Source organism: Chanodichthys erythropterus, chromosome 14 (assembly GCF_024489055.1).
Source record: "Chanodichthys erythropterus isolate Z2021 chromosome 14, ASM2448905v1, whole genome shotgun sequence".
Lineage (NCBI taxonomy): Eukaryota > Metazoa > Chordata > Actinopteri > Cypriniformes > Xenocyprididae > Chanodichthys > Chanodichthys erythropterus.
Window position 1 is genome coordinate 9,515,306 of NC_090234.1, and position 13,397 is coordinate 9,528,702.

General features: G+C 36.9%; 1 protein-coding gene across 3 annotated transcripts in view; it reads left to right on the forward strand.

Annotated features, from left to right (window-relative positions):
• myo1b (myosin IB) overlaps positions 1-13,397 on the forward strand; it is a 104,877-nt gene that overhangs the window by 83,361 nt on the left and 8,119 nt on the right. For 2 of the 3 annotated variants that reach the window (XM_067408543.1, XM_067408544.1), the window contains exons 14-22: positions 1,084-1,188; positions 2,956-3,018; positions 3,362-3,562; positions 4,206-4,432; positions 5,070-5,270; positions 6,391-6,484; positions 9,861-10,010; positions 10,146-10,214; positions 11,000-11,086. In XM_067408543.1, the coding sequence (XP_067264644.1) occupies positions 1,084-1,188; positions 2,956-3,018; positions 3,362-3,562; positions 4,206-4,432; positions 5,070-5,270; positions 6,391-6,484; positions 9,861-10,010; positions 10,146-10,214; positions 11,000-11,086 (1,197 nt within the window). Of the gene's footprint in view, positions 1-1,083; positions 1,189-2,955; positions 3,019-3,361; positions 3,563-4,205; positions 4,433-5,069; positions 5,271-6,390; positions 6,485-9,860; positions 10,011-10,145; positions 10,215-10,999; positions 11,087-11,343; positions 11,431-12,311; positions 12,399-13,397 lie in introns of all 3 variants that reach the window. The other variant, XM_067408545.1, reaches the window with a different exon arrangement.

Here is a 13,397-nt window from a genome sequence, read left to right on the forward strand (position 1 = left end):
ATTAAAACTGGATTTTCCTTTAAATGTGTAATTGTTGATTTTCAAAGTATACTAAACTGAGTGGTAGCCATCCAAAACATTCAGTTTTCTTTAAGCTGAGGACAAATGTATTTAAAATGTTTTTGACCTGTTCAATTCAGTCTGCATCACATATGCAAATTCCTAGACAATATATCTTTAATTTGGCCAAAATCAAACAGGTTATTTTCTCCAAGCAAAGATTCTGTTGAATGAACATGTTTGTGCCACACCACACAATTCATAGATGTTGTTAATTGACCTTTCAATGTGTCTGCTTGATAATTAAGAAAATATTGTTTGGAGGAAACATGAAATAGACCTGTTTAATGTTAGCAGATTATATAATTGTATAATATTTTATATTTAAATACATGTGAAAAGTCATTGAAAGTAAAAAAAAATAATAATAATAAATGTTTTTGCTGGAAACCTATTGGAGATCCATCACATGCCAATTAAGAATGAATTAATAATGACAAATGCATGCGAACACAGATTGCAGAGAGCCATTTTTGTAGCAAACCAGTGTGATGTTTGCTGTAATAAGAGCATACGTAAGCATGTGTTATTGCGTAGCTACAATGGTATGCCAACTTTTGTTAGAGATTTTTGTATTTTATTTTTGGGAAAATTTATAAAAAAAAATACAGATATTCTAAAGAAGATTTTGTGTGTGTGTGTGTGTGTGTGTGTGTGTGTGTGTGTGTGTGTGTGTGTGTGTGTGTGTGTGTGTGTGTGTGTGTGTGTGTGTGTGTGTGTGTGTGTGTGTGTGTGTGTGTGTGTGTGTGTGTGTGTGTGTGTGTGTGTGTGTGTGTGTGTGTGTGTGTGTGTGTGTGTGTGTGTGTGTGTGTGACATTCCTCCCCATTAAAAAAAAAAAAAAAAAATCCAGCCTGTATTCAGCTTATAGAGGTTCCTGGAGGAAAGTGCTTAGTAAATAATGTTGAGTGAAAGTTGCTGTATTAGTGAGCTGGTTTGCGGTGTTGTGTTGTAGATTGCAGTGTATTTTAATTAACACAGTTATGATGGTGTATTGGTTCTTATATAAACTTCTGTTCCTGCAGGACAACAGTTTTGAACAGTTCATCATCAACTACTGCAATGAGAAACTCCAGCAAATCTTCATTGAGCTTACTCTCCGCGAGGAGCAGGAGGAGTATATTCGTGAGGTATGCTACACCCTGTTCATGAAGACTTGTAGGAAGATATAGGGCTTGTATAGAGCTTGGCAATATTGTGTGTTTCTATGCATTTCTTTGGTTATCTCTGTCAATCATCACATTTTCAGATTCAGTCCTGCATTTAAATATGGTATATCGTAGGTAATCAATGGTGCATCCATGCTGCTTTCAAAGACCAACCCGATAAAAGCGTCTGAGTAAATGAAATGTTACATAAACATTGAGTTTGAATGTTCCTTGATGACTTCCTACTTTCCTATACTGCTTGCAAAGGCAGCATTCCCAATTTTGGATACATCCATACTGTTTACTTTTTTTTTTTTTTTTTTTTTAAATAAGTGGTTTACAGAGTTTTTTTGCACATTATTCATTAATGTAGTAAGCTAGTGTCCCCTTCCAAATAGACTTTGTCTACTGTTTGCTTCTTCCATCAATCCCTCTCCATTTGCGTTTTGATTGTGGGGACGGAAACTATCCCTCACTCTAGTCAGGGTAAACACAATTGTCCCTGAAGAGCTTGGAGCTCTGTTTGCTTTCAGAACTCTTGAGTATGTGCCCTGACGCTGTTGTGACCCCTGCACTGTGATATTCTACTCTCTGGCTTAATTCCAGTAAAGTGCATGGGAAAATACCGCTGCTCTGGAGACCGAGGAGGGATGCAGGGGTCTAGGGACCAGTCTGCCCCAATCCACATTCCACATTCCCCATTCTTGAACCCTCCTCCCGCTTGTATCTACCTCCTAGTTTGAGGAGCTTTCACACAGTCCAATTAGCCCACAGCTATTTTCCAGCTTGTTAATCCAGTGTGGCCTTCATTTGCTCTGATTTGATGTTTAAATCTATTGAGTTCGATAGTTCTCTAATGGGCCAATCTGCACTCCAGACCCTAAATATCGCAGTCAAGTCACCTTTATTTATATAGTGCTTCATACAAATATAAATTATTCAAAACCGCTTTACAGTGATAAACAGGAAAATAACTGTTCAATGATGCAAACAGAATTAAATTCTGCTGTAAATCTGCTCTAAAAATAAAGTGGTAATCAGTCATTATTTGGTTGAAATCAGTTCAGTGTTTCAACTGAATAATGGCTAGATGAACAAAATTTCCAACAAAAGATTGAAAGAGCCATGGAAAATGGAACAACGCAAACATCAAGCCAATGTATACATGGCTGAACTGCATACCATCATAGAGATCATTGTTTATGACAGTTTTGTTGACAATTAATTAGCATAAATATCTTTTGATTTAGCTTTTTTTTTTATTTCTCTTCAGTGCAAGTTATTAATGTACATTGAATGTATAACTAAAATGCATTATTTTATTTTCAAGCTTTGTAAACAAACATTCCAAATGAATGATAGAATGGCTGAATTAACATTTACATAGCACATATGGTACTTGGTGATGTTTAATGTTAACCTATTATTAATAATATTAGTAATATTAATATTCATGTTAATATTGTTCTTGTTGTAATATGTCATTCACCTATTCGTGCTGTTATCTTCAATTAGACATTAATTAATTTGCTATTGGATCAAATCATTGCATTTAGACAGTTAAGTAATAATCATGACAGGACTACTCCTTACTGGTATTGGATATTTGTTGTTGACCTGTTCAAGTAAATCTTGTCTGTATCTTTCTTAAACCAATCAGGTTTGTCTGTTGACTCTACAGGATTAAGTTTGTATTCTAGGAATATTTTTCTTTAGAAAGTAAAAACTGATGACTATTTTTGCCTGCAGGGTATTGAGTGGACCAACATTGAGTATTTCAACAACGCCATCATATGTGACCTCATCGAGAATGTGAGTCTGTTTCTGACAGTAGTTTTACAAATATTGCAGACCACAATCTGAGACCATTTGTTACTGTGTGTCTTTGTTACTGTGATCCTAAGTATCTCTTCAATGCAGACCTCATGAAAAATACTTGCAAAAACTGCATACACCTTATTTTGCAACACGGAAGCTAATGCATGAGACTTCCAATGTGTTAGCCGCAATAGGTAAATAACTACATTATATAAATGGTTCATTTTGTCAGTTTTAAGAAGGAGACTATCAAAAAGTTGCTCTCAAAGCTTACAGACGTGTTTAAAACGCAACTTTAATATGATGTGTTTAATCTGATAACCATAATTTTTTTCAGAACAAGAATGGGATTTTGGCCATGTTGGATGAGGAGTGTTTGAGGCCAGGCACAGTGACAGATGAGACTTTCCTGGACAAGCTGAACACAGTGTGTGCTGAACATCAGCATTTTGAGAGCAGACTGAGCAAAAACTCCAAATTCCTCACAGACCACAGCCTGCCACACAACTGCTTCCGCATCCAGCACTATGCTGGAAAGGTGAGACCATAAACAGCTTCCCTATTTTTCAAACTTATTCGAGCTCTCACTCTATCTTTTTTGTTATTTATTTTTTATTTTATTTTGAGCTTTACATACAAGGCCATGGAAACTGTGCATCACATGCTCAATACTCTTTTTACATAAAATGTTATACAGTAAGTTTATGAAACTAAGACATGATTTCCACATGCTGTGTGACCCACCTATGATTTATGAACTTTTCATAGCATTCTTTTGCTTAATTGTGAGGAAGATCTCTGATTTGACAATTTAGATAGACATCACTTATTGCAGGTTAAATAGTGTTCTTGAAGTAAAAGCTGTTCAGTATAATCCACATGCAACATTCTATGGAGTTGCATTGATGGTTTAAAATTTTAATATATAGTTCTACAAAAGCAATCATACATCCCATTCATCCCAAGATTGGCCACAGTAAAATAGGATACATGACGTTAATACATACAAAGTTAAAATACATACAAATAGATAAAAAGTTATAGCTGTTCAAAGTGAGGAAATCTAATACAGATTTTTTGAGAAACCAGAGGTATCCAGCATTCACAGATCTGAGAGATTACTTGGACAAAAAATAAGTTTGTAAAGAAAAGTTATTTATTGTAGTATTCTGCATTCACAGGTGCTGTATCGGGTGGAGGGATTTGTGGATAAAAACAATGACCTCCTCTACAGAGATTTATCCCAGGCCATGTACAAAGCCAATCACAGCCTGATAAAGCTTCTCTTTCCTGAGGGAAACCCAGCTAAAGTGAACCTTAAGCGGCCCCCCACAGCTGGATTCCAGTTCAGAGCCTCAGTGGGAACACTCATGAAGAACCTGCTGACCAAGAACCCCAACTATATCCGGTAACGTTGTGATCGTCTGACACTGACATTATTATGACATAACCATAATGGAACATTAAATTGTATTGTTTTTTATGGATTATCATTTTAATTAAGCAACAGTGCGAGTAAGCTTAAAGCAAATAATAAAAAAAAATGTTGTTTATTTTGAAACATTTAATGTATTCACTTTCCAAAATTGCTTGCCTAGCACTCACATTAAACACATCAGAACCTCAAATAGTGAATCTCATCCCAACATCAAGAATCAATTTTGGGTAAAGAAAACGAAGCATATTTTAGGATTACTGTTGTTAAACAGCTTTAATTATAGGTGGTACGACAAATATTACCATGGTTTATTATAATGTATTTAATGAGAATTTAGGTGGATATTTAGTATTTAGTAGTATAGTTATCAATGTCTTTTTTTTTTTTTTTTTTTTTTTTTGCAAATAGCACATTTAAAATGCTTTTTTTTTTTTCTCTAGTAACATTTATTTGTTTTTATTTTTAGTTAACTATAATAACCCTCCGTTTTTTTTTTCTTCCTGAAATAAAATTAAGGGTCAGAATTAATCTGGACATGTTCTCTTGACCGGTTTCTGAAAATTCTCCAATAACTGGAGAATATTTTTTTCATGTCTGTGTTCTTCAGGTGCATCAAACCCAATGACAAGAAAGCAGCCCACATTTTCACAGACTCACTGGTGTGTCACCAGGTGCGCTACTTGGGTCTGATGGAGAATGTACGTGTAAGAAGGGCTGGTTATGCTTTCCGCCAGGTCTATGAGTCCTGCCTTGAGCGCTACAAGATGCTCTGCAAGCAGACCTGGCCCCACTGGAGGGGCCCAGCCAGGTTAGACCACCACTCAAGAATCCTATACAAGTGTTTTGGTTTGTTTTGGTTTTTAAGAACTCTTCTGCAGGCTTGTTTTTTTGTTTTTTGTTTTTTGCTAAACATGTTGTTCAACTGATGTCATTATATTGTCATCACATTTGAGATTAAGCAGGTCTTTCAATGGCTGTACCTCCACTTGCATATGACCTTTTTTATACTCATTTGTAGATATTTAAACATGCTGTTTCTTGTCTAAAAACTCCCTTCATGCTTTATAAGTTTAACATCACCTGGCTACAGAAAAGCACCTCTTTCAAATGTACTTGTATCTGATGGTAAACATGCCAGGACAGAATTGGCCCTTATAACTGTCACTTCTGGACAGTCATTTCACTGGATTGTCTGATAGGAGAATCTAGTGTTCATGGAGATTTGGGCTTGCACATCTTATCATGTTATCTTTCATTGGAATGTTATCATCGTCTCTTTGCCGACAGTGACTAGACTTTGTTTTAGTTTTCATTCAAATCACTCAGACACCGTTATCTCTGACATGGTGCATTTTTATGTGCTAAATCATACTGTGCACCTTTACTTTGTTTTATTGTCTCCTTGCTTCGTTATTCACTGGATTTTCTGTTTAACAGAATCTGTTCAGTGATGTGCCTGAATATACAGTGGGGTCCCCTTTTTCTTTTATTTTTAAACTTGGACATGTCAGTAAAGTCTTTGTAAAATGTAAATCAAGGTTATGATGTAAATGATGAAATACAGATTCTACTCTATTTGTGATATCGATCATGTGTATCTAGTAGAGCGTGTCGCTAGCAATGCCAAGGTAGTGGGTTCAGTTCGCGAAGAATGAGCTTCATATAAAAGTTTCAACACATTCAAAGTTGCTTCATATAAAAGCATCTTCCAAAAGTATAAAGTAAATAAAAACTCTTGGAGCCAATGTCAGCTCAAGTGTTGCTCTTATTAAAACCAAAGAGGGGCATACCAAATACTAGAAATTTGGGAAAAATTTTACTCAAATTGTTATAATTTGAGTAATTTAGTTTCGGAAATTTGGACCCACCATATATGCTTTTTGTGAATAGACTGGTTGACTGACAGCTGGTGGCCTGTTTATTATCAGGGAGGGTGTCGAGGTTCTCCTGACAGATCTGCAGGTTCCTGCAGAGGAGTTTGCCTATGGTCGTTCGAAGATCTTCATCAGGAACCCCAGAACGGTGAGTTACTGCCCATTGAGTTCATTGAGTATGATTTGATGCAGTTACACAGATGGCGGCACTCTCCATGTGAGAAAAAATGTAACATTAGCCAGGAGAATATAATATTTGGCTCAATTCCACTTCCAACATGGCGAAAGGCTTGGATTTGTACTATTGATATGAAAAATCAAAAGGCCAATGCAAGTGTTATGTATGATCTCTCAAGGGTTTTATAAAGCTTTTCAAACAGGAAGTCATGTTCCTTCAGGCTTCTCTCATATAATTAGTAGCAATCTCCCTCATGAAAGAAACGCAAACAGGCAGTCACACACATGGTTTCACTTATCCCCCCTCCACTGTTTGTCAGTTTGCATGGGAAACGAGACTCCAGCTGAGAAATTCCAGAGGAGCCCATGAAACCCCTGCACTGAAGCCTAGGTGTCAGTCACTGATATAGCAGTGCAGAGCATTTATCTTCTCCTTGTCCATTCCTCTTGCATAATCTCCCATCTCCAGATGTTCATTCAAAGCCAGTGGAGTTGGAGATCATGTTTGATCTCTACCCAGCCATAGTGTAGTCTAGTCACCATTCACCTCTTTTCTAACAAAACGGGTCTCTGATCGTACAAGCGATCTGCAAATTTAAAATCACATGTATTTCCAAATCCAGTCATTTCAATAGTAATTTGCACGATCAGGAGTTCCACATGAGGGTGAAAAGTTCCCCATTCAGATTTCGCTCATGTTCAAGTTGGTCTCGTGAATTTACTGTGTTGACCAACAGAAAGATGCTTGAATTGAAAGTAGCTTCTGTGTGAGCTGTGCTTTATATATAACTACACTATTGACCAACAAAAGACCTTATTTGCCAACAAAATCTTGTTGAATGGTGCACCTTTACTCCTGGTTTTAGCCAATTAGGTGAACCTGTATAGACTGATTTGTTGATTTCAACAGGAGAAGTGTACTTTTGTTTTGTGTTTTTCACTGTTGCTGTTGGCCTCTGACATTGCCAGTTCCTGTTTCAAGAAAACCCAGCAGCTTTAAGTCAAGTCAGGTCACCTTTATTTTATAAAGTGCTTTATACAATACAGATTGTTTCAAAGCAGCTTTACAAACAGGAAAATAATGATTCAATGACGCAAATATGGTTCAATTCGGCTGTAAATTTGCTCTAAAAACAAAATGGCGAACAGTTATTTTTCGGTTGAAATCAAATTTCTAACAACATATAGAAAGAGTTAGCATAAATTACATTCTGCTTACAATGTAACAAGTACATTGGATGTTGTGAGAAGTGTTCCCAGTTCCGTTTGATCTACTTTATGCAGCCTAACAATTATTTAACGGACTTGAATTTATAGAAATGTGATGGTGTGTATGCTAGGTTAAAGAGATGCATTTTTAATCTGCATTTAAACTGACAAGAGTGCAGTCGATTTTTATATTCTAGGTATTATCAGCTAGCCAGAATTTCAAGACCGCAATAGACGTGAAGGACTATAAGGAACTAAACCACTTTTGTAAGTAATTAGCCAGATTGGAATATGGAGCCAATGCAGTGTTGACAGATCTGGGCTAATATGGTCATACTTCCTGGTTCTAGTAAGAACTCTAGCATTTTGGACCAGCTGGAGTTTGTTTATTAAGTGTGCAGGGAAACCACCTTGCAAAGCATTACAATAACCTAGCCTTGAGGACATGAAGTAAATTTTCTGCATGAGAGCATTTTTTTTTTTTTTTTTTTTTTTTTTTTTTTAAGAGTCAGATTTTTAAGATGGGAAGAAATGCAGTTATCTCAAATACTAGAAATGTGGCTTTCAAATTGAAGATTGTGATCAAATAACACCCCCAGATTCCTAACTGATGACAAAGACGTAACAGAGCAGCCATCAAGTGTTAGGCAGTATTCTAGGTTATTACATGTAGAGGTGTTTGGTGCAATAATTAAAAACATTTATTTTTTTCAGAATTTAGTAGTAGGAAATTACTACTAATTACATCCAATTTTTTGTCAGCTATGCATTCCGTAAAATTTGTAAATTGGTATGTTTTGTCAGTCCGTGAAATATGAAATATAGAGCCGAGTATCATTAGCGTAACAGTGAAAACTAATGCCATGCTTCCTAATGATATCTTCCAAGGGTAGCTTGTACAGTATGAAAAGCAACAGTCCTAGTACTGAGCCTTGTGGTACTCAAAACTGAACTTGTGATTGATCTGATACCTCTTCATTTACTGCAACAAATTAATTGATAAGTCATATAAGTATGATTTGAATCATGCCAATGCAATTATAGTAATGCCAACATCATTTTCAAGTCTTTTAAAAAAAAATTTACTCACTTGCATAAAAGGTGGGAAAGGTTTGGCCGACTCGATCAATAACTATGTCAGCCAGCATTGGCTTAATGTAGCACCATCTTGTATATGTTACATATTACCACGCCTGCTTGTACAGCTTATTTTTAACCACTTCTCTTTTTCTGTGCTTCTAATATGTAAAGCTGCTTTGAAACAATTACCAATTGTAAAAAGCGCTATATAAATAAATTTGACTTGACTTGACTTGATACCAGAGGATGCTGGTCCCAGTATGGCTGGAATTTATTTTGCTGGCCTTGACGATGATCATGTGGTCTAACAAATATTCTCTCTATCAGCTTTCACGGCCTTATCCTTGGGAATTTGATCGTGTACATCTTAATTTTGCTCGCATTATGCACAGATCTGATTTGTTTTTCAAATCCAATCTTGTTTAGATATGAGACTGTCTTTCTGTGCTATCATTTTGCAAGTGGTGAAATCTGATCCATTTATTCAGACATTTATCTACATCAGTTGCTATAGTAATGCCATCCAGCCATCAGTGCAATTCCAGAAGCTGAGAGTATGGAAAGAGAACATTATAAACATTTGTTTTTTCTTCTGCCTTGGCACATGTCCATCATGACATCTCGGGGAAGTGCTGCGGTGTGTCAGCAATGAAGGAAGTTTTACACATTCATGCATATGTTGTGTTTGAAACTGCTTGTGTTGATCCCTCTGTCATTCACTGCTAAATAACTATAAGCCACATGTTAGTGTGAACAAATTAAGGCACAGTTGACACTACTGCACTTTGTCTTTGATGTTAGTCATGTTGCACCCCTAATGATGAAGAAAAAAAATAGTTTTATTTGCTTTTACAAAATATTGATCTGGTTTTTGTCAGGTTTGCAAAAATCTGATTTTATTATATTGTTTTTGTTGTGTTTTTGTGTATTGTTTTGTTTTTCCAGATTAACAACTAAGCATTTGAGTCATATTTGCCAAAAATATCAGATTTTTCCTGCCTGCCTAAAAAGCCTCTAATATATTCTTTATTTTTGTTACTGATGTAATGTTTCTTCAGCTATTCTTCTTGGAAGAGAAGAGAAGGCAGTGCCTAGAGGACTTGGCAGCACTCATCCAAAAGATCTACCGTGGCTGGAAGTGCCGCACTCACTTTCTCCTGTTGAAGAAGAGCCAGGTGGTGGTGTCTGCTTGGTACCGAAGATTTGCGGTGTGCTCCATTTACTACACCTTCCATAGAAAACATTGATTGTTTTTCAATATGTTTCATTGTTTCATTGGGATAAGAGGCAGATTTTTTTATTTTTTTATCTCATGATTGTTGTTGCTTGTTTTTTGATTGTAGCAACAAAAGAAGTACCAGAAGATCAGGTGCTCTGCTTTAGTGGTTCAGTCATTCATCCGTGGATGGAAGGTAGGTTTCTGGTATACTGCATGTCCTTTCCTTTAGCAAACAAAGGCCACATTCACATAACAGCAGAATACAATTGTCAGTCTTGTATTTTTGAGTCCGTAATACTGTTATGTTGACACATATTTCAGTTATTTAGGGGAGTGACAACCACATTCCAAGCTTACACCTGTAAATTTTCAGGACTCGCAACCGCATTCTAGGAAAACCCACACTGTGTGAATGGAACCGGACTGGACAACTACTTGTCACGTCATACAGTGCAGGAGAGATTCTCTGCGCAGCACACATGCATGTCTACCATGTGTTGTGGGTTTTGCTTTCAGTAGCTTAAAGTGATGGAGATATGAGCTGTGTGTCATCTAAAGGATTTAGATGCAGTTTTCTGGTGCTGCTCCCATCATTTTTGTGTTCTACGCGTGACTCCAATGCTCCGCTCGCTCCACTCAAATATAAAAGCTCCTGCCAGATAATGAAGATCTGACACATGAACTCGCGGCTCGATGGGACTTGTTGTATCAAAAGTGATAAGAATTTTCTGCTTTGTGGATGTTGCCATCTTTGATATTACATAGGTGTCGCTATGGTTATTGGTAAGAGAATACGGGCTTGATTCCTGTTGCACTTTTATACAGACAGTATTTGAGACACTACAGTAAGTTGCTATTTGAATGTGACATTTCAAGATTCACACCTTCAAATAAATGTGGTTGTCAATCCCAAAAACTGACAGTGTGAATGTAGCCAAAAGATCTTTCCCCACTATGTAACGGTGGCCCTTTTCACAGGCCCGGAAGCTTCTGCGTGAACTGAAACACAAGAAGCGGTGCGAAGAGGCCGTCACAACTATTTCAGCCTACTGGCATGGGACTCAGGTACTGAACACAGTTTCTCTATGAATTAGTAAGGAAGTTAGGAAGTGAAATGTTAAATTGTGGGGGTAGATTTTCAACACTGGAGCTTCTTCACTGCTTTTGCCTTTTTTTTTTCTCTCTCTCTCTAGTCCTAACTTCACTTCTGCTTTTGATTCAACTTGCTCTTTTCAATCACTCTTTCCTTGTCATATTTCTGACTTTAACCTTTGCCACCCTGTCTCTGCTTCCACGTGGCCCTCCTCGGCTAACATCCGTAGGCTCGCTGGGAACTGCGGCGTCTTAAGGAGGAGGCACGGAATAAACATGCTGTGTCTGTCATTTGGGCAGCTTGGCTTGGAACTAAGGTATTTAACAAGCCTGCCAAACGAAGTCATGCCCTATCCCGCCTCACCTCACTGTTAATGACATACCTTTTGTTTGCGTGTGACTAACTGTTTTATCATCTTGTTGGTAATGGGAAATATGGGGAAAAAATGGGTAAATACTAACATATTGTTTATTTGTTGACATCGTTGAAACATCTGCTCTCAGAATTTGAAAGATGATGAATTGAGTTGCATGTATGAATCTTATGTTCTTAAAAACTAACCCTTTTTTCCAACTTTTTTATACCCCTTAACAATATTCAAATGTTTTATAACTCCTTAATTTATTTGCATTTTGGAACTTATGTGTTTTTCCTTTCATGATTTGAAGATTTCAAGACTGTTCTGAAATCTCCAAGTTGATTTTGGTCTTAAGACCTTTGGTCTCCTGCACTTTCTTACTTTCATGAGCTTTGAAGACTTTACATCAACAACCTCAGTTTCAGTCAGAGCTGATTGCCAGAGTTGAGCGAAATTCAACATTTAAATGTTTTGAATTTGAGCATTGGCCACACCCCAATTATGAATTATAAGTACAGTTTAAAGAAATATACTGAATTGTAATTCAAAGAAGTTCAACACACGCAACAGAGGAATTTTATTAGTCCAACACAACAATAACAAATAATTAATAATTAGAGTCCCCATGGGTCAATTTAGACATTTCAATGTTACATTAATAGAACTGATGAGCAAGAGTCATAAGTCCAAATACATTACTTTAGTTCAAATACAATTAAATTTTTACTGATTTACAACACTGATTTAAAATACTCTTCTGTCTAAACATCTTTTCTTAATATTTTTCCACCCTTTTTTCCTCCGTTTTCTTAAAAAAAAAAAACACACATTTTGGATAGGCTCGAAGAGAACTGCGGCACTTAAAGCATGAAGCTCTCAGTAAACAGGCAGTGTCTGTCATTTGGGCCTTCTGGCAAGGAACTAAGGTATTCACCACTATGTCTGTGTGCCATTCCATCATCCACTTAACCCATCTCACACCTCTGTATGTATGTGAGCTGGACTGGATCATGACCCTTCTTCCCTGAGCTCATCCCATAATGTTATGCATGCTGATACATTCAGGACTTTATTATCACTTTATTGTAGCTCATTGTGCGAAATTAGATGAATGGAATGGCAGAGGATGGGAGCAGAGAGAGTATGGTTGGGGGGTATTGCATTGGGGGCAGAACCGAATGCATTCTTTTAAGCTTCTTTTCTTTGACTGCCGATGGATTAAAGCTCATCCAGACGGGCACCCTGCAGAGCAGGCCGATTCCCACGCAGCAGGCTGGCATCACAGCTGGCTGACCTCTGTCCTTACCAAATGCACCATTTTATTAACCGATCCCTAAGAGTGAGTCTGGACCCTCTGTGTTTGGTCATATCTTGTAATATTCAGTGAATTTTGCCATAGGGTATAGATCAGGAATCCATACATTTTGTAGCAAGATTTTTGGTATAGTTATAATATTTATATAATAGATTTATGGTTTTCTAAAAAATACAAGGTGTTATTTTAAGTTTAAGTTTTTACTTACTTTACAGCTTACTATACAGCTTGATAAATTGCAAAACCTTTAAACCAATAATTATCAATTTAATGTAACTTAACTATAATATGCAAGTTTTAGAACCCATCGGCACTACGAACGAGTGCTGTGACGTCAAAACTGCAATGCTTAATAATTGAAGTACTTGCCTGCTATGCCACCATCATTAGAGGAATGTTCTGATTGACTGAGTAAGACTGAATGTAGATTTGATCATATAGATGAGAAAAGTAATCTCATTCCATCCACAAGCCCATGTGAACTCCTCTTTGCATGTTGTAATTGCACTGCATTGCTGTTCTCCCACTCCATCCAAGTGGCCTTTGCCGCCTTGAGGTTGATGTGGCTTGTTTTATTGTGTGTTTGTGTGGTGTGCGCCTTAAGAGAACA